The sequence below is a fragment of the Eumetopias jubatus genome, unplaced genomic scaffold, assembly GCF_037043125.1.
Source record: "Eumetopias jubatus isolate StellerSeaLion01/CBP00866 unplaced genomic scaffold, mEumJub1_p1.0 scaffold_8, whole genome shotgun sequence".
NCBI lineage: Eukaryota > Metazoa > Chordata > Mammalia > Carnivora > Otariidae > Eumetopias > Eumetopias jubatus.
Window position 1 is genome coordinate 7,416,366 of NW_028274814.1, and position 21,046 is coordinate 7,437,411.

Consider the following 21,046-nt stretch of genomic DNA (forward strand, 5'->3'; position numbering starts at 1 on the left):
TAGGAAAGGAACAGTTAAAACTAGTAAAAAGTCTGCAGAATTTAGAATATCATATATATGATTATAATAAAGCTACTGATATTAGTCTAAAAATCAGAGCCACTTAAGGGATTAGTAATAATGTGGTGGAATTAACTTACTGATTACGTACACAATTTTAAGTTTATTAACTAAAACTTTATGTGTTTTCCTAAAGGTCTGAATAAACTATGTGCGTCCTTCATAAATAGTACAAAAACCAAGTTCAATCACACTTTAGGAATTCTGAAATAGTAAATTCTTATTATTTTACTCTTAACTGCACCTGAAGAATTAACTTTAACTTGAAACCAATTAATTCCCTAAAGGTTACTACCACTCACTTATTTCTGACATGCACTAGACATGTCAAATGGCATATAAGACATTTAACATTATTGAACACCTACATTTATATGCCAGGTCCTGATACAGTAAAAATTAAAATAGTCTCTGCCTTCTCAGAGCTTATAGTACACGAGACAAACCACATATGCAAAAAATTACAATTCCCTATAAAAGAACTGTGAGAGAAAAAGGTTCAAGGAAGTCTTCATACAATAAAGAACTGAGATCTTGAAGGATTCAGAGGCTTGCCAAGAGAAAAAAAATGTGGTAGGATTGGAGAGAGGACAGTTTTAGCTGTGAAAACATAAAGACAACAGCAATTTGATGTTCTAGGACTGGGTAGGTAGAGTTACATGACTGTAGTACAGAGAGAGGGAGGGCGGGTTGAGAAAAGGAGAAGTTTGGACTCCTGGCAAGGATGACTCAGAAGATTTTAAATTCTTCAAATCTTCAAGCTGTATTTACAAGCAAAAAATCTATTCTGAGATGCCAGATTTCTGGCGTGAACATAAAGGTGTTCCCTTTTCATTTGTGTTCTTTATGTACACCAGACAGGAATATTTCCCAGATAAGTACATGAGGAAGGAGGAAAAGTCATATATTTAGACAATTATGTTGTCAATACATTATCAATGAAGACTTTAAGGGTCAATGAAGAGAATAATATGCTTAGTCTAAAATTTTTATTCAGACAGCAATGCATAAGGAATGAAACAAAAGATCTGTTAAAATGATGCTGCAATAGTTAAGAGGACAGTGAGGTCTAGAATTCCCCTCTAAAGACAGAAAAAAAGAAAGCATTAACCAGGGAATAATCAATTTAGGAAAAGATTTTAGGAAAGTTATCTATGAGGAAACCATATGAAACATGCTTAATAATCAAAACGACAGGTGGCCCTGGAAACCAAAGGGTAGGATTTATAGAACAAGCAGCAGCCCAGGCAGAACACCTCAGGAAATACTAACTGTTCAGTGCAGGTAGTGAGATGAAAACAGCACAGAAAAGAAAACCAGCATCATAAAATATCTATCAATAAAAAGAAGGAAAAATCACTTCAAACAACTTATGAATTGAAAGGTTTTTCAGTGGACTTGTTAACCAAGAAATCATTAGCAGTTGCAAAAAAAAGCTCAACAAAATAAGTCAATCAGAAAAAGACATGTATCATATGACCTCACTGATATGAGGAATTCTTAATCTCAGGAAACAAACTAAGGGTTGCTGGAGTGGTGGGGGGTGGGAGGGATGGGGTACCTGGGTGATGGACATTGGGGAGGGTATGTGCTATGGTGAGCGCTGTGAATTGTGCAAGACTGTTGAATCACAGACCTGTACCTCTGAAACAAGTAATACATTATATGTTTAAAAAAGGGGGGGGGGCGCCTGGGTGGCTCAGTTGGTTAAGCGACTGCCTTCGGCTCAGGTCATGATCCTTGAGTAGCAGGATCAAGTCCTAAGTCAGGCTTCCTGCTCAGCGGGAAGTCTGTTTCTCCCTCTGCCCCTCCCCTCTCTCATGCTCTCTCTCTCTCAAAAAAATAAAATCTTAAAAAAAAAAAAAGAAGAAGATAGCAGGAAGGGAAGAATGAAGGGGGGGGAATGAACCTTGAGAGACTATGGACTCTGAAAAACAAACTGAGGGTTCTAGTGGGGAGGGGGGTGGGGGGATGGGTTAGCCTGGTGATGGGTGTTAAGGAGGGCACATTCTGCATGGGGCACTGGTTGTTATACGCAAACAATGAATCATGGAACACTACATCAAAAACTAATGATGTAATCTATGGTGATTAACATAACAATAAAAAAGCAGCAGCTCAAGTGAGGAGAGAAGCAGCATAATGGCAATGGGCTTAAATAAGTAACTTTAAAACCTGAATTTCATAGTTCTACTAGCCACATTTCAAATGTGGCTAGTGGCTACCATATGGACAGCTCAGACCTTGAACATTTTCAACCACATTGAAGTTCTATTGGACAGTGGCTAACCTAAACTCTCATTCCCAAATGTGAACAGTCAACTACAAAGAGCAAATATCCGTGGAACCCAATAATGTGGAAGAGAAGCACAAAACTCAAACAGAAAACCTTCTGAGGAAACATATTTGACATGGAAAAAACTAAAAATAATGTAAATTCCCAGAGTATTTCTACTGAATCAGATTCATAAAATTATAGCCTATAAAAAAATTACAAGTAGACTGTCCAAAATAAAACTTTCAATAGATGAATGAAATGAACACATCTTTAAATCTAATTAGAATGCTGGAAGAAATATGCCAACGGATTGTCTCCAGAGTACAACGTATTCTCACTCTCAAAAAGTATCCAAGTATCTACTGTTTACCAGGAAAGAGGTTAAGTAGAATATAACCAAAAGACATCTAACAAAAGTTCCAAAAGGTGAAGAGTCAAAAATAATTTTAAGGGGCGCCTGGGTGACCCGGTCAGTTAAGTGTCTGCCTTCATCTCAGGTCATGATCTCAGGGGTCCTGGGATAGAGCCCGGCATGGGGCTCCCTGCTCAGCAGGGAGCCTGCTTCTCCCTCTGCCTATTCCTCTGCTCCTCCTCCCCACTTGTGCTCTTATGCTCCCACACTAGCTCGCTCTCAAATAAATAAAATCTTTAAAAAAGGTGGCTCGGTCGGTTAAGCATCCACCTTCGGCTCGGGTCATGATCCCAGGGTCCTGGGATCGGGCCTCGCATCGGGCTCCCTGCTCCACGGGAAGCCTGCTTCTCCCTCTTCCCACTCCCTCTGCTTGTGTTCCCTCTCTTGTTGTGTCTCTCTGTCAAATAAATAAATTTAAAAAAATAAATAAATAAAAATAAATAAATAAATAAATTTTTTAAAGAGGGGGAGGGTAGGAGGAGGAGGAGGAGGGAACAACTCTAAGGGCTCTCTTTTGATGAAAACAGCCATAAGGAGAGGTATGAAAAGACCCCAGTTACAAAAAGATACTGGTGAAATTTTACATCTTAGGATAAAGAAAAATAAAAATCCTAAAAGCTCTCCAGGTAGGGGGTGGGAGAATTAAATTAAGAGACATACATCATAATGGAGAGCTATCTATAAAAAGACCAGGTTTGAGATCTGACTTCTCACCTGCAACAACAACAGTAATCACCAATTTAGAAGTATCTTCAGAAAAGGGGGGGGGGGATTCATATCTTTTAATCTAGCCAAAAGATCATTCTTCTTGTATAAGGACAAAATGAAGACATGTTGGGGCATGCAAAACTTCAGATTACCACTCATAAAAAATATTAGTTCCAAATCTTCATGCAAACAGATAAAACACGTGAGGCAAAAAATGTTTTAAAGAATGAGAAGTGAAATCCACTATCACAATGGAAAACTTTCTCACCTGTCAGAAAACAGATCAAGTAAAAATTAAGATTACGGAAGATTTATATTATATAGTTATGCTACATAAAGAACTTGATCTGACAGAATCCTCTGTACCATAAAGAAATGCATTATTTTCAAATATCCACAAAATACTTACAATAATTATTCTGATAAGGAAAAAAAAATCTTAATTCGAACAGGCCAATAAAACTAGAATTTAACAGAAAGTCAAGTAGTAGTAATTATTAAAATACTGGCTTATAAAATTCATTAAAAATTTTAAGGGGCGCCTGGGTGGCTCAGTCGGTTAAGCCTCCGACTCTTGATTTCAGCTCAGGTTGTGATCTCGGGGTCATGAGATGGAGCCACACATTGGACTCCCTGCTCAAGGGGGAGTCTGATTAGGATGCTCTCTCTTCTCCCTCTGCCCCCCACCTCCATGTGCCTCTGTGCGCATGCTCTCATTCCAATATAAATACATAAAATCTTCAAAAAAAAATTTTTTTTAAAAACGTACTTCCAAATACTCCTGGGCTAAAAGAGAGAAAAAACAAAACTGGAATCACATCTAGATTTGAATAAAAATGCAATCACTCTGTAACTGCATCAAAATCTATGCAGTATGAACAAAGCAGTGAAATTTAGAAAATTTACATGTTTAAATGTTTTCAATAAACAAAAAAATCAAAATAAACTATTCAACTGAAGAAATTATAGCCAAAGAAGAATCCAAGAAGAAATGAAAAGTAGAAAAGAGTTGTTTCTCTGTAGTTTTTTTTTTTTTCCCTCAAAGATTTTATTTGACACACAGAGAGTGAGAGAGAGAGACAGACAGAGAGCAAGCGCAGGCAGGGGAACGGCAGGCGGGAGAAGCAGGCTCCCCGCTGAGCAAGGAGAACCGCAGCCAAAGGCAGATGCTTAACCAACTAAGCCACCCAGGTGCCCCTCTGTAGCTTGTTTAAAAATACCAATACAAGAAATGAATCTTTGGTTAAGTCTGATTCTTAACAAGTATAGGAGAGTAACGATATTAATACAAGAAAAGAGTCAAACTGTTGATAGATATAAATTTTAAACTTTATATCAATACATTTTCTAATAAAATATTAAAGCTGTAGGGAAAGAGTCAATAACCATACAAAAAATGTGAAAAGAGCTAAAGTTCTACCACTCATTAAGGCAATAACAGCAGAGTTTTATAGCAGAATTCAACCACAGTTTTCAGAAACCATTAATTCTGCTATTATTTAAGCTGCTTCAGGGCACAGAAAAAGACAAATGTTTCTCATCCATTTTCAACAGTGCTTCTCATTTGTGGACATAAAGGCAAAAATTAAAAAATAAAATAAAAATTAGCACATCAAAGTCATGAATCCCATGACCAAGAAAAGGTGCTTCAACATTAAGAAACCTACTGTAATTTATTATATTAATAACCTGAAAAAGTTTATGATATGATAATCTTTCTTAACAGTTGCAGAAAAAGCATGAGATTCAAGATACATTCCTGATAAATACTCTTGGCAAACTAGGAAAAGGAAAATGTCTTACTTGGTAAAATACCTACCAAAAAAACTAAAAGAAACATTCTTAAAGGTGAAACCATAGAAGTATGCCCATTAAAGTCAGGAACAAGGATGTTCATTACCAACACAATGAACATTATATGGATGCCCATTTTTGGCAATAAACATTTAAAAAGATTATTGAGGCAGGAAAATATATTTAAGTACAACCTAGATGTTTTTGAAAAACAAGGGGACTGCCCTAACAAGAAGCAGAATATGCTACAAATCTGTTATAATTTAGGTGGAACCACATGAAACTAAGTATCATTTTTTTTACTTACAGAAATAGCAATATCGTATGATTTAACCTCATATAGAACTACAGTGAAGGGCTGCAGAAGAACTGTATATTCTACCTTTCATCAACAATGCTGTTCTAATTTTTTTTTATTTGAGATAAAGAGTGTGAGCACAAGCTGGGCTGGGAGGGGGCCCCGGGGGGTGGGGCAGATGCAGAGGGTGAAGCATACTCCCTGACCCCAGAACCCCAGGACAAAGACTTGAGCCAAAGACAGAGACGCTTAACCAATTGAGCCATCCAGACGACCGGCTGTTCTAATTTTAATGAAGAAACAGAACATGTAATTAGCAGGAACTACATATAATGACTACCTTGAACATGCTTTCATTGTTGTAACTGCTCTTTGGTTTTATAAAATACTGATTTTATAAAAATTAAATAAACCTTTTTGTTTCAAAATAGGTAACATAAGATGTTTTTAACACAACCCATTCTACATTATCAAAGTAGAAATGAGAAGTATCCACATTAGTGAAATTTTGATATGGTTCCCATATAGCAAAATTCTAAACAAGATTATATCTAACTTTCTAGGCCCCCATGCCCCGTTATTATCTCCTGGATTCTCCCAGTGTATCAGGTTCAAGCTTGAGCTCTTCCTTAACGTTTCTATCATTCTGATGCCAAAGTATTCATATCAACTGTAATTCTCTTTAAATTCTACTTCTAGCAGTGCCTGGGTGGCTCAGTCGTTAAATGTCTGCCTTCGGCTCAGGTCATGGTCCCATGATCCCATGGTCCTGGGATGGAGCCCCGCATCAGGCTCCCTGCTCCTCCCTCTCCGACTCCCCGCTGCTTAGTGTTCCCTCTCTCGCTGTGTCTGTCATATAAATAAATAAAATCTTTAAAAAAATAAAAACTAAATTCTACTTCTATCTTAATCCAAATCCTAATTACAAGCAATGCTAGTAACATATGGCTTTATATAACCAAAAGTTAGCTAATGTGCCCAAAATCATCACATAAAAGGACAATTTCAAATCCTAAATGTATGATGTGCCAACGTGCAAGGACATAACGGGGGAAAAAGTAGTGAACAGTGTATAATTCCCTAACTATGCTAATAACATGTGCTGACAAAGTCAATTAAACAGCATAACAGCTCCCAGTAGTTCTCCTGCTCAAGACTGACCATACTTATTTTAAGTCTTTCCGTGAGCTATTTTTATAGTTACGATGAAAATGAAAATCAACTAATACACTAAATTAAACAAACAGTAAGGTAAGATTTCCACCTCCTAATGTCTGTACTGAAAGTAATAGTTTAAACATCGAAATACTAAGATGAGAGCTGCATTTTGAATCTGTTCTTCCCAAGAAATGAAGAACATCCCTACATATGAGTCAGTGTCTGGAACTCACCCACTCCTTGTCAAGGTAATAAAAAACTGGCCCAAATCAAAGGGGAGATTTTAAAGGCTAAGCACTTTGTCCTGTTTTCCAAAATAATCAGCACTGACATTCAACAGTTATATAAAAAAGGAACTATCATAATTACACAAAACTATAAAATTAAGGTTAGTCTACAGTTTTATTAGGTACAGCTTTGTGACTTAACCCTTAATATTTTTTATAATTTAAATGTCCCATGATAGAGGTATTTATGCATACAGTATTAAATACAAAGGCTTTAAAACCCTAGTAAGGAGCCAAAAAACAGCAGGAACAGAAACTGGCCCATACCACCACAGAGGCGGCCACGGGCAGTAGAGAATACTTTTTTGGGGGGGCGAGATTTTATTTATTTGAGAGAGGAGAGAGCACACACAAGCGGGGGTGGGGCGTAGAAGGAGAGGCAGACTCCCCACGAAGCAGGGAGCCCAATGCAGGACTCGATCCCAAGGACCCTGGGATCATGACCCAAGCTGAAGGCAGAGACCCAACCAAATGAGCCACCCAGGCACCGGAAAACACTACTTTTTACAGCCTATCATACTGTGTTCCAACTTGCTAGCTTTTTCCTATTATAATCAACGTTTTCATGATCAACCAGCACACATTTTTATGAAGTTGTAAGAGTCTGCAAAATTATTCTTCACAAATCAGTTACTTAAATGAAGTTTACCACTCAACAGTCTCAAGACAAAAGGAAGGCACAGGGATTGGGGGGTAGCGGGAGGAGGAGGCTACCCCGAGTGCCAAAGACAGTTTCATCTAAAAAGCAATAGCAGTAGCTCCTGATACTACCCAAATATATCTCACTTGCCTGCCAGTTGCTGATACTGGTTAGAAACTTCTCCACTGTCCAGCATTAGTTCTACTGTGGGGCATTAGATGTCCATGCCACATGAAACTAAGCTAGCTATTTAATGTAAAACTACACACAAACTGCATAATCTATAAATCAGGAAAGAAGGTCAAAGAGAAGAAAACTCTTTAAAACGAAGATAACACATTAACATATGATCTGGCAAATAAACCACTCCAGACTTCCAGATTCCTAATGATAAAATTCTTTACTATCCCACTCAAGAGTTCCTCCTCTTCCATGTACTCTCCCTAGACCTGCAGTTTATAATATCTAAAATAAATCGTGTTTATTTAAAAATTCAGTTTTCTAGGCTACATCCCCTACTGCTTTGACTCATGGTAATTCAGAGGGAGTCAAGGACCTTGCTGCTTTAAAAGCTTCTCAGGTGACTCTAATAAGGCAGCCAAATCTGGAGGAAATAATCCTTACATCTATCTAAAAATCTGTGAACTGCAAAGTCCTGGGCATGAGCAGGCACCAAGTTAGTCACCCCAGAGCCCCCTTCATGTAGCTCTCACTTGTCAGGCCTTCAGTTTGACAACTGAAATATCCACTGTTTTCCTTCCTAACTCTAAAGAAGAGAATAGTCTGAGACCTACAGCTGCTGATCTGACACTAACTTAGTCAAAGGAGTAAGAGCGAACCTAATTATTTAGGGTGTCACAGTCCAGGCACTTAGCCATGTGCTTTAAAAGCATTTTCAATACATAATTTCCACAACAATCCTAAGGGAGTGGGCACAGAAACTCGGATTTTGTACTGTGCCTAACATCACCTAGCTACAAGTATCAGACACTAGACTTAAACACTAACTGAAAGAAGACTTCGATACATTAAAGATAAAATGAAATACTAATATTCTCTAAGAACCAACTAAAAAGTATTCCTAGTCAGTCCTCTGAGACTGATACTCAACACAAAGTGTCCACTGAACCCACTACACAAATATTAAATACAAGCCAAAATAAAGGGCATAACAGAATATGAAACCATTTTAATAAAAATTCTGGAAAAGCTATTTGTAAAATCCTTCTGATATTTTAGGACAAGAATGTGTCCTATGAAAAAAAACTGATTAACTCCAAATGACAGGATTTAAGGCAATTTTATTTTCCTCCTTTCTCTAATTTTTCTGATGTGTCCTGAACAGAGAAAAATTTTAGTACAAGAGCACTCTATAGTTCAAGGATTCATTAACTCTAACCATACCTTGCATTTACATGGTATTTCAGAAATCAGGCATATGAAAAATTTCTTGAGAGAAACAGAGATGTGTGAAGCTAGACAGACCAACAGAATGATCATATTCTCCAGAACTCTGCTGTCCAATAGCCACTTCATGTGGCAAGTAAGCACATGAAATGTGACTAGTCCAAACTGAAAGGTGTTATAAAGTAAGTGTAAAAGAAATGTGACTAGTCCAAACTGAAAGGTGTTATAAAGTAAGTGTAAAATACTGGATTTCAAAGACTTCGCACAGAAACAGGAATGTAAAGAATCTTATTAATAGCTATAAAAATAACAAGTACATGTTGAAATGGTAATATTCTGGGCAGACTAGGTTAGAAAATATACTAAAATTAATTTCACTTTACTTTTACTTCAACAGAACTACTAGAAAACCACACATGTAATTTGCGTTTGTGGCTCACATTAACCAGAATATGCATTTTAGCCAAGATCCCCAGGTATTACCATACACATTCAAGTTTCAAAAGCACTATTCCAGAAAACTGCAATTTCATTTACCTTACATGTAATAACAATTCCAATATTATTCTAGCCACCCATTTACTGAAATGCTACAAGGTATCAGGCACTGTTCTACGCAAGAGAAATACAAGTTAACAAAAATTCACTCCCTGTTCTGGTGGAATATATTCCACAGAAGGCAAGCAAAGAAAAGCTATAATATAGTTAGTTCTGCTATTAACACTTGTATTTGAAAATGCACATTTGTTCCAGCACTATTGGCAAATCAAGAAATTATCTGAGCATAACACAAATTTCCCACTTATGAGCAGTTTCACCTGTGAAAAACATTAGCTGTACCCAGACGAACCAAGCTACACAGGAATTCACAAAGCACACACCCCAAACATCTTCAAGCTACCTCAATTCAACCTATGAGTTATGAATTATATCCATCCACAATTAGTGTTACAACTTTCCGAGGGTTATTTCAGATAACCCTCCTTCCATCACTTCACAATAACTCACCAGCTGCAGCCCTTTCAAAAGATGCCCACCTCCCACAAGCTAATTTCAGGTGTTTATGAAGGTAAAGTACCATATTTATTGTACTGTTAATGTACTCCTTAACCATTTAATATGTCATGCTATGATTTTTGTTGGGTTCCTATCTCTTTAATGTGCCCAACTTCATTTTTCCCATAAATCCTGTGGTGGGATTTTGCATAGCATGACAACTTTCAGGGACACACAAGTCATGTTATAGCAGAATGACTCTAAGTAAGTAACATCAAGTTATGTGAAGTACAAGGAAGAACACTCAGTGAAAAGGATAGACAATGACGGGGATGGCGGTTTCAGAGTGATCGGGAAGGGTAGGGAAGGCCTTGGGGAGATGGTGACATTTAAGCACATTACTTAAGTGGAGAGTGCACCAGGAGGACACACAAAAAGATGAACATCCTAGAAAGGAGCATAAAATGCAGTACTCTTGAGACAAGAACAAACTTCTTCCTGTAAGGCCAGAATGGACAGAGCAGCACAAACAAGGGCAAGAATGGTAGGTGAGGAAGCTGAAGAAATACCCAGACACCAGATTACACAGGGTCTTTTACAGGCCTTTTAAAGTAACAGAGAGCCACTGGAGGGTTTTCAGAAAGAGAGTGATGTGAGCTGAGTGGCATTTTAACTGGACCACTTGTGTGGGAAATAATTGTGTGATGCAAAAAGAACACCATTCAGAGGCTTTTGCAGAGTCCTGGTTAAGAGAAGGTGGTAGCCAGGAGTATAATGGTTGAATTTTAAGAACTGGAAAGTGGTTGTAACTACAATCCAAGTGAAATATTTAAGCTACTATTAATTCTTAAAACTGGAAAGCCAGTCTCTTAGCTATATGTAACACCCTAGCTCTACCTTCATATTATATTCCCAAGTATTCCCACTTAAACAGGAATAATCTTCATCAGTCTATTTCAAAGGGTTGTGGGATCAGATGAGAAACAGTGTAAAAGGGATTTGAAAATGATAAAGTATCAGATAAATAAGTAGAAAAAAGACTCTTCTCTTAGGAGACATTTGCAACACCTAAATAACTGCTTTTGAAATGATTAACAAATAGTATCTCTGATAAGTACAGTCCCAGAAGCAGAGTAGTTACAGATGTGGTCCCACTTACAGAAGCCCTGTAAAGATGCCCCAGCTCACTGCTACCTTCACTCTTTCCAGCATTGTAACAAAATGATAAACTACACACACCACAACCATTCTAGCACAACAGAAGACAATAAGCAGACACTTAACAGAGACAATCTAGTTTTCTGTGAATTATGGACCAAAAATCCTGTACCAGAAACTTTACATCTTGCACAACTAAAGAACAGTTCAATTAAAACTGCCTTAAAAAGATCAAAGTGAACCATTCCAAAATATTTTTGATGTGAAACAGAAATACCATTATATCATTAACAATATATAACCATCCCTTTAAGAACAGAAATGTTAAAAAGTGATGTTTTAAGACAAATGACATGGATGTGTTCAAATACATGCACACATGTCTATATTTCCTAAAATTAAAAAAAAAAAACACTGAAGAACTGAAATATTAGGACTACTAACCTGCCAAGCTTATTCTGTTTCTCTTGAAATGGAATACTTATTTCCTGTGGTTTTTAACTGACCTATGGAGATCCAATGCAAATATACCTGCCTACTTTACTATCTTGTTATAAAGCATGGATCAATAAAAATAGGTAATATTTATCTCTTTCACTGGACTGAAATCCAAGTTATTAGTAAACTTTAGATTCTGTATGAAATTTCTAAGTTGCTTTGAAAACAAAGTACCGGAATATGAGGCCGTGAGAAAAATGGCTGCTTCCAAACGAAAAGTTTGGCAAACTTTCATGTTAAAACTCTTTTAAAAAGTAAAACACTGATGTGCTATCTTGGTCTAGAACTACACACATATATTGTGCCAATGTCAATGCCGTGGCTTTGATAAGAACTAAATTAGGTGTAACCACTGAGGACGCTGGGTGAAAGCTTTAAGACACAAGAGGATATGACTTTAAATTTAAGTTTGTGCTATAGTAAACACCCACCAAATAAGCTATCAATATGCCTAAATGTTTCCTCTCTGACAGTGTAAACAATTTACCAGAATAGAGAGGACCAATTTCTAGAGTCAGCTCTGCCACTATTTGTTCAATTTTATACAAGTAAATTTTCTCTCATTTGTAAAACTGTAAAACGGATGCTATCTGTTCTACCTTCCAAGAGCAATAGGAGGATCAAAGGAGACTGTTCACTTTTATAAGTTTCTAGCATTACAAATGCAAAGCACATTTTATTTAAAACATAGTTACCTGAATAACCATAAGGCCGTGCGTGTTACCCAAGTATCAGTCTATCAGCCAATGTGAAAAGATTCAAACATTACTAAATTATATTTTAAAAAAACTATAAAAACACCAATTATCCCCAAATAGTCCCTACTGAACAATTTCTTCAAATGTTACATAGTATCCTTTGTTTGAAAATTAAATGAATATACATTTCCAAATATCTCCAAACATAGCTACATGACAAAACAACATAGCCACTATGTAGCTGAAAGTTTTTCAAATCTTTAGAAACAATGGTTACCAAAACCACCAAAGGCAACTTTACTTTGTACTCAAAGATATCTAAATGCTCAGGAAACCAATGAAGAATATTTTTCAATTAGTCAACTGAGTTAAGCTATCCCCAAAAAAGAGGTTTCTAACAAGTATTCCAAATATATCTTCTAATAAGTTTCTTACAAATAATTCTGAGAGGGATGTGAAAAATAGGACAACCCCCAAGAGGCTGAAGTTTTATGGAACATCTTTCCAGAATCCTTAAGATACCTTTCATCCTATACTCATCTGCACTATCATTCTTGAAGTTAATTGGTAAAATAATCATTTAAAACAAGTCTCAAGAAAAACATACTTTAATAACTAAAGAGAAAGTGTTTTTAAAATTCCACGAAAATACAAATTAAACATGTACTGTATGCTCATACTTCTGCGGTTTGGATGTCAGCCGCACTTTTCAAAACATGTTTAAGTTATAAAAACAAATCTAATGACTGTACCTTAAGATTCTTGCTTTTGGTTATTTTTAAACAAAAGACTGTTTTGCAAATAAATCACAGAATATAAATAACTTGATTCACCAAGTTAAAGAATCTTTAATTATACTCTCAACGGCCCTTAATTTACAATAATCTACACTCCCTTTAATAAATCCGAAAAGGACAAAATCTAACTCTCTTAACTGTACATATTATGCTACAGTAAGTCTTTTTTAAGATTTCTACAACTGACAATCCTTCTCCTTGCTTTTACTTTTCCTAGTAAATTACTTAAAGTCCTTTTATACATTACTTTCGAACTGGCACTTTCCAAGGAAATCCAAGGTGTCATAAAAGAAATCTAGTAATCACTGTAAAAAATACATTGTGATGTAGATAGATGCCAGTAAAGCCCAACCTTGATTTTGTAAGTTCCACATTTGTTTAACCTGCTTTCTAAAATGCAAATTACAAATCATATCACATAGGCTCTTAAGTTAGTAGATATTTATTAAAGTATTTTTTTTAAAAACCTAAAATGAAAATGAAAATAACATACTAATATTAGGTCAATAAACAATATACTAACGTGTTCTTAAAAGTGGTTTTTTTTTTTTTTTTTTAAGAGGGAGAGGGGGAAGGAGGGAGGGGGGAAGGGAGAGAGTCTTAAGCAGGCTCCACACCCAGTGTGTAACCAGATGTGGGACTGGCTCTCACAACCCTGAGATCATGACCTGAGCTGAAATCAAGAGTCAGATGCTTAAACCAACTTAGCCACCCAGGTGCCCCCTAACCTGTTCTTAAATTAAGTTACTTACACAGGTGCACAGATCACTGCAGTTAACACTGGGAAATGGTTTTGACTTTACATCTATGAATACTTACATATATATAACTTACATTTACTTAAAAATAAAAATCTAAAAGAATACAAATGCCTGTAAAAAAAAAATCATACTTATGCACTTTATAAAACTCAAGTTTCAAACACATATCAGCAATAAAATACCAGCAGTCAGTGTATAAGGACTAAATATCTAAGTATTAATGAGAAAAGAACAACCACTTCACATCTTTAAGAGAATTAACATCAAAGAGACATTCCAAACTTCAGAATGGAGATCTCATATTTTATGATAATTATTATTCATATATAGTATAAAGGAATATGGCAGCCAGGCATATTAGAAATGGTAGATAGAAATGGAGCTATTTTATTAATTAAAAGCCTCCAGAAAAAGACAGATAAACAGCTAAAAAGCAAATTAGAAAGTGGGGCTTAACTTAGCAAATGACTAGATGAGAAAAATTAGAAGTTTTGTAAGAAGCATCAGCAACCAGATGCAAATAAAAAGAAAACTAAAACCCTAGAAGTATCTGGAGTTCACATAAGAAGCAAAATTAAAATCGAAATGAAGAAAAAAGGAGTACAGATAAAGTTAGCAGCTGCAACCACCACTAGCTGCCAAAAGTCAAAGCCTTTCAAACTAGTTTTCAAGGCAAGGATCACATTTTATCTTTACTTCCAGGAATACCACACAACTGTTGCCCCATGTTTGTTGAATGAATAAGCAACAGAACGGTCTTGGGATTAATTCACCTATAAAGGAATTATCAGGTATGGTTAACTGTGAATGTTCAAAAACATTTACAGAACTTTCCCAGAGTGCCTAAACTGACTTCTTCCTGGATTTGGAGATAGAGAATACATTAACCAGACCACAATCACTAAAAGAGAATCTAAGATACTCATCTGTACCACATCCTATTTTGTCACAATCACCGAAATTTTAACAATAAAGCACAGTACAACACAAAATAAGACCTGCCTTCCAAGAGCTAACATTTAAAATGAAATCCACTATAGAAGAGTAACCGAAAATAGTATCATCTCAAACCATATCTAACACTGGAAAATCTACCCACAAAATTAAAAATATTAATAGTTTAAGTAGTTTTGCCATCAAAGGACTTGTAACACTTAATAACGAAACCCACCTCCTACTGGTTACATACAAATAAAGTTTATCTGCATAAGTAGGACAATGCTATAGCTATATTCAACAGAACTGTATTCTCCTTTCATCCAGTGTCTAAATCCTTCCATTTCAATGCAATCTTCTAACCATTAATTTCCTCAACCCAGTAACTATGGACAGAGAACACCCATGTTTCTGATTATCTGATCACACTGAATAAAGCTGATCTCCACCCTAAGAGGCGGAAAAAGAAGACCAGAAGATGAAGGATATTTTTAAAAAGTGAGCAAAGTATTGAGAAGTTCATGGACAGAAAGCCACATGGCACTCATTTGAGTTTCCTTAGAAGCTTCTGAAAGCGCAATCACTGTTGTATATATGTATCTCAAACACGTTATCTATTAAATAGAAGATCTTACAGTGGGAAAAACCAGATGTTTAAATTACTCTAGTGAAAATGGTTTGTGCCTCAATACATGCTTTAAACATGAAATCTGATTTTTTGGTAAAATCTGGGCAAATTAAATCTGAAAATAGTTACGGATTTACTTTTTCTTAGCCTCCTACCACAAAGAGCCTGAGGGAGGGTTATAACTGAAGGGTATCAGCACCGTACAAAAGAAATGAGGCTAACTTTAAAAAAGTTGAATATTTGTATGAAAACGGTATAAAAATTACATTAATAAAATCCTGGAGAATCTGGAAAATAGTATTTTTAAATGCTAACCAAAACCCAAAAGAATTTTATAATCACAGGTGGTTTTTTTTTAACTTGTAAACAATCTCAAAAACTGTATTAAGCTTTTAAATTCATAATTTATCAATAGGAAATACATTTGAACTCCTTTAAAAATAAATTTAAGCAGCAACAAGAATCTTTAACTGAGTCAAATAAACTGAAGACTTTACTTGAAAAGGTGAAAGTTCTTTTCTTAGAAAAATGTCCTGCATTCTCTCAATAAAGCATATTCATAAACACATTCTCTTATTATAAGCCACTGGTATCCATTTTAAGATGCTCAGCTCAATACCTTATTTCTACAGTGACTTGTTTAGGAATTAAGGAAATTAATAGAAATAAAATATTTTGATGACATAACCATACGGTAATGTCCCCAAGCTGGAAATATCACTGCCACCTATTGTTTTACAGAGAGCTATTGTTAAGTATATGTGGAAGTTTCATCAAAAAAGCTACTCACCACCATCCCTCTCTCTAACTCTGTGAATATGCACATTTTTGGCCTTACTGTGACCTGTGCTGTCACTATATTTGTTTTCAGGACTATCAGATCTCCGCAACATTTTATTTGGTGGTGAAGGATCTGCGGCGTCTCGCATTTTTTCATGTCTGTGATCACCGCTACTGGGGTGACTCTTCGATGAATACTTAAGTGCCTGTAAAACATCACCCCCCAAAAAAGAAAGAAAGAATTGAAACTTTAAACTTAACTTCTTAAATGATTTTATCATAAAATTTGGCATATTAACTTGTTTATGAACTTATATCAATAAAATTAAAATTTCTATTTTCAATTCTGCCTTTAAGTTATTCAGACAACACCTAAGTACCTAAATTAAAATTTCTATATTCAATTCTGCCTTTAAGTTATTCAGACAACACCTAAATACCTAAGACTCTTGTACAAATCATGTTTAAAAAAAATTTTTTTTTGTTAAATATCTCGTAACTACAAAAAATCAAACACCTCGGTACATTAATTCCTTAATAAATTTTTCTGGGAATTACAAAATTTACTCCAAAGTAGAAACTAGTGTACTAATTTCATCTTGAGTGCTAATTTAATAATCTTGTGTTCTACAACTGATATGCATAGACACAAGTATACATAAGCATGTTTCTGCAAACACAAAAAAAGAAAGCATCAGTTGCTCGAATTTTCTGATCCAAAAAAAACCATTTCATACCTAACTTACCTACTCTTGCAGGTATGGAAAATAATTTCAAGGTATAAAAATGTTGGTGGATATTTCTAACATTATTTAATGGAACTCCCTCACAATGGTTTAGTTTTATTTTAACACACACTTAAGACAACCATTAATAAACCAGTCTTTTACTATGTATAATTAGTATGTTTCAGAAGGGCAGATTCAACTATGTTTAATCTTTTGACTATCCAAAGATAATGATTATACACACCAAGGGACCGAGAGTTTTTAACTTGAGCTTTAACAACTCATGCTAGCCAGTAACAGTACTATCAGCCTAGAAACTCCTTTAAGTGATTAAGTATAGAAAGTGGGAAGTGTTTATTTCTGGTGTCATCTGATAGTTACCAACCACTTATGAGATTTCCCCCTCAAAACAGGGCCCACTTCTATCACAATTTTAAAAAACCTTTACATGCAGAAACCGCAATAACAAAAAGGAACCTACATACCTAGAACCATCTATATTAGAATTATCCATAAAAAGACTTCTGGCCATAGAACGAATTATCCAAGTATCCAAAGATCTCAATTCTTACAAAGAGAAAAAGCACTATCTTTCACTAGTAACTCAACTATTTACACCAAAAACAATTAAAATGGGGAAGGGATAGTTTAGGACACACATAAAAGTTGCAAATCAATTAGTTGTTTCTTCCCAAGCTTTCCATCTAATTCAAGTATCATTACGTTAACTTTTGGTTCCCAAATACAGTAAATATGGCTCAGAAGTCACCTATCGTCTCATCCCATCGATTCCTTCACACCGAAATAATCGAATTAGGTTCTTCCTGGCTAGGAATGATTTTTTTTCCTAAAAAAAAAAAAAAAAAACAAAACCCTGAACTTCTTCCAGTCACCTGTCAAAATAAGTCACCAAACGTTGCTGGAGAGCGCTAATAGAACCAAACACAAAATTTTAAGGGGACCGGCGGTGCTAGTTTCAGATTTGTTGCACCGAAGGGCCTGTAGCGACTTCTGAAGCCTGCGCTCGAGTAGCAGTTCCTCCCTTCCCCCCTCCGTCCCCCCACCCACCCCTCCACCCCGGCCTCGGCTGGTACCTGGTAAGGCTGCGAGTCCCCCCTCCGGTCGTGACAGCTGAAAAACAGGAAGAGAGACGGCGATATGAGACACCTCGGCGGGGGAGGAAGAAAACGGGTCCCCCCCCCCAGCGCCTCTCCCCGCGGGAGACCTACCAAACCTACCGGCAATGAGCCCACACACAACACACACACACAACACACACACACACACACACACACACACACATCCGGCTGAAAGGCGGTAACCAGGGCGAAACGCCGAGAACCCGGCCCTCCGCTGCCTCCACACTCACTCCGTCCTCGCCTGCTCGCGCGGCTGCTCCTCCTCCCAGCCCGATCCGGATCAGGGTTAACAACAAAAATGGCGGCTCGGCCAGCACCAGATAAGGAGGAACAGCCCCCCCCTCCCCGCGCCGCCGCCGCCACCGCCCCCCGCCCGCGCTGCGGCCCGGCCCGAAACGAAAAGACAATTTACCCATCACTGAGTCTCTGCTGTTTCCTCGCATACATTACCATCAATGCCCGGCCTGTGAGTGTGTGTCGGGGGAGGGGGAGAGCGGCCGCGAGAAGCGGGCGGGCGGGCGCGCAGGCGGCGGGCGGGCGGCAGGACCGGCACCAGGGCCCGGCGCGCCCTCGGCGACTCTCAGCACCTCCCCGTTACTGGCGCCGGCGTTCCCGGGCCATCTCCCTCCGCCGACACCACGCTCACTCTCAGCCCAGGCAGCCGCGCCAACTACACGGCGGCAGCGGCGAACCGGGGGGAGGGGGGCAAGAAGACGCGTCCGGCTCAGCCCCGCGGAGACCTACTGCCTCCTCCGCCTTCTCTTCCTCCTGCTCCGCCGCCTCCTCCCCTCCTCCCCCCGTAGCCGCCGCTGCCTGGTCCTTCTCCGCCTCCTGCCGCCGCCGCCGCCGCCGCCGCCGCTGGTGCCGCCGCTGCCGCTCCACCAACTACATCCGGGCAACTCGGACGCCGCGGCCTTCGGAAAACCTCGGCAGTTTCCGTCGCGCCCCTCCTTTCCCACCCTCGGTCTTCCTCCCCGCCCCGCGCGGCTCCGGAACGCCGCCTTCGGCAAACCTCGGCTCGCCCCGGCCTTCCTCTTCCTCTGAGGCCTGGCTCGCCTCCTCGCGACCCGTCAGCTCTTTCCGGTTGTCGCTTCTTTTCTTCACGCGCAAGTCCGACCGCTGCCGTTCCAGTTTAGGGACAGTCCCGCTCGGGGACCTGCTCGAGGCTGGTCCCAGGGGCTCCGGGGTGCGCGGGGTGGGAGCCGCCTTCGGGAGGAGGACGGTGGGGCGCGAGAGGAGCCATCGCGGACTAAATAAAGGAGGCTGCGGCTGCTGCGCGTGCGCCCAGAGGCGCGGGGGTGGGAGGGTGCCCTTGGGTGAGCTCTCCGGCCGCCGGCCCCCGCCCCTTCGGGCTCCGGCGGGGTGGTCGGAACGCCCCCCCACCCACCGTTGGGCGGCTGGCGGGCGGTTACCAAGGGGCTTCCTCGGTCGGCAGCGACGGCAGCTGCCCTCGGGGAGGTGGGGAGCGTGCCGCTGCTCCCTGCGGCCCGCTCCCGGGAGCCGGAACCCGGGCCTGGGCACCTGTCTCAGACCCGGCGCGCGCCGGGCCTTCGGTAGGCCGGGGCTGCCTGGAGCTTGCCCGTTGGCACGTTAGAAGTAAGTCTCACCCCCAGAAGCATGCAGGAAAGCGAGCTTGCCGAGCGAGGAAAGACTCAGGGGTTAAGGGCTGTCGTACCGAATGCGGGAAAGCCGTGCGCGGGTGCGGCTGTAAGGTGGACGTGCCCAGTTGGAGGAGGGAGCGCCGCTCTGGGCGGTGAATGGAAACCGAGGCTGACAGAGAGCGGGAATGCGTTACTGGGGGAAAGTGTTGAACCGCCTCTTCCTTGTTTCCTGTTTTCCGCTCCCCCCCCCCCCCCCCGCGCGGTGTCCTCCCCAGCCTCTCCTTTTTTTAATTTCCCATTTTTCTCTTCTAGTTTCTCTTCCTCGCTGAAGTTTTTTGGTGTGAGAACATTCATTCATTCATTCGGAGGTTCTGCATGTGAATAAAGACATAGGGTGTGCTGAATGAAGCTGCGACGAATTGGATTTTATAGGCCGCTGCAGGCGCAATACCAGCATTGGCATATTGGGAGGGGGGAAAAGTCGAGTATACCCCCCAAAATTAAGTTTTACTTGAGGGTAGTGGTTGATACTCAGGTGGGGTTTTTTTCCCTTGCTCTAAACTCCTTATAAGGCAGCATTAATTTAACGAAAAGATTGTAATAAACATAAACTAAATATATATTTCAACAGAAGAAAAGGGTAAAAGAGGAAACGAGAAGAAATAAGGCCCCACCAAAAACCAGTATCAAAAAGTAACTGACTGACTTGGTATCTAACAAGTTAACGTTACTGCTGGGCCTAATGAAGAGAAGGAATGATGTGGGGAAGAGGCCCTGAAATCACAACTGATTGAAAGAAATGATTACACGTCACATATGCCTGCCAGGTGTCAGGATTATTGCTGTTTTCCAGAACCAGTGAAAGCTACTTGATGCCCCATAAGCTATCAGTAATTAAAAAGACTGCCAATGACTGAAACGGGGAAAAATTCTTTTAAAAAACCTGGAGCCTTATGTGCAATTTATTTTTTTTAAAGATTATTTATTTTAGGGAGAGCATGGGGCAAGGGGAGGAAGAGGGAAGGGGAAAGAATCTCAAGCATATTCCAGCTGAGCTCGGAGCCCCACCCAGGGCTGGATACCATGACCCTGAGGTCACTACCAGAGCTGAAACCAAGAGTTGAACTTTTTTTTTTTTTTAAGATTTTATTTATTTGACAGAGACAAAGCGAAAGAGGGAACACAAGCAGAGGGAGTGGGAGAGGGAGAAGCAGGCTTCCCCCTGAGCAGGGAGCCCGATGCAGGGCTCGATCCCAGGACCCTAGGATCATGACCTGAGCCAAA

At 39.2% G+C, this 21,046-nt stretch overlaps 1 protein-coding gene across 5 annotated transcripts in view; it reads right to left on the minus strand.

Annotated features, from left to right (window-relative positions):
- WAC (WW domain containing adaptor with coiled-coil) overlaps window positions 1-19,914 on the minus strand; it is an 84,340-nt gene extending 64,426 nt beyond the window's left edge. For 2 of the 5 annotated variants that reach the window (XM_028120861.2, XM_028120854.2), the window contains exons 1-3: window positions 18,574-19,050; window positions 18,117-18,153; window positions 16,305-16,500 (exon numbers count right to left, since the gene is read on the minus strand). In XM_028120861.2, coding sequence (XP_027976662.1) covers window positions 16,305-16,500; window positions 18,117-18,153; window positions 18,574-18,614 — 274 coding nt within the window. In that variant the 5' untranslated portion in view covers window positions 18,615-19,050. Of the gene's footprint in view, window positions 1-16,304; window positions 16,501-18,116; window positions 18,154-18,391; window positions 18,439-18,573; window positions 19,051-19,173; window positions 19,405-19,836 lie in introns of those variants that run through there. The other 3 variants (XM_028120863.2, XM_028120857.2, XM_028120858.2) reach the window with 3 other exon arrangements.
- Between the last annotated feature and the right edge of the window lie 1,132 nt (window positions 19,915-21,046).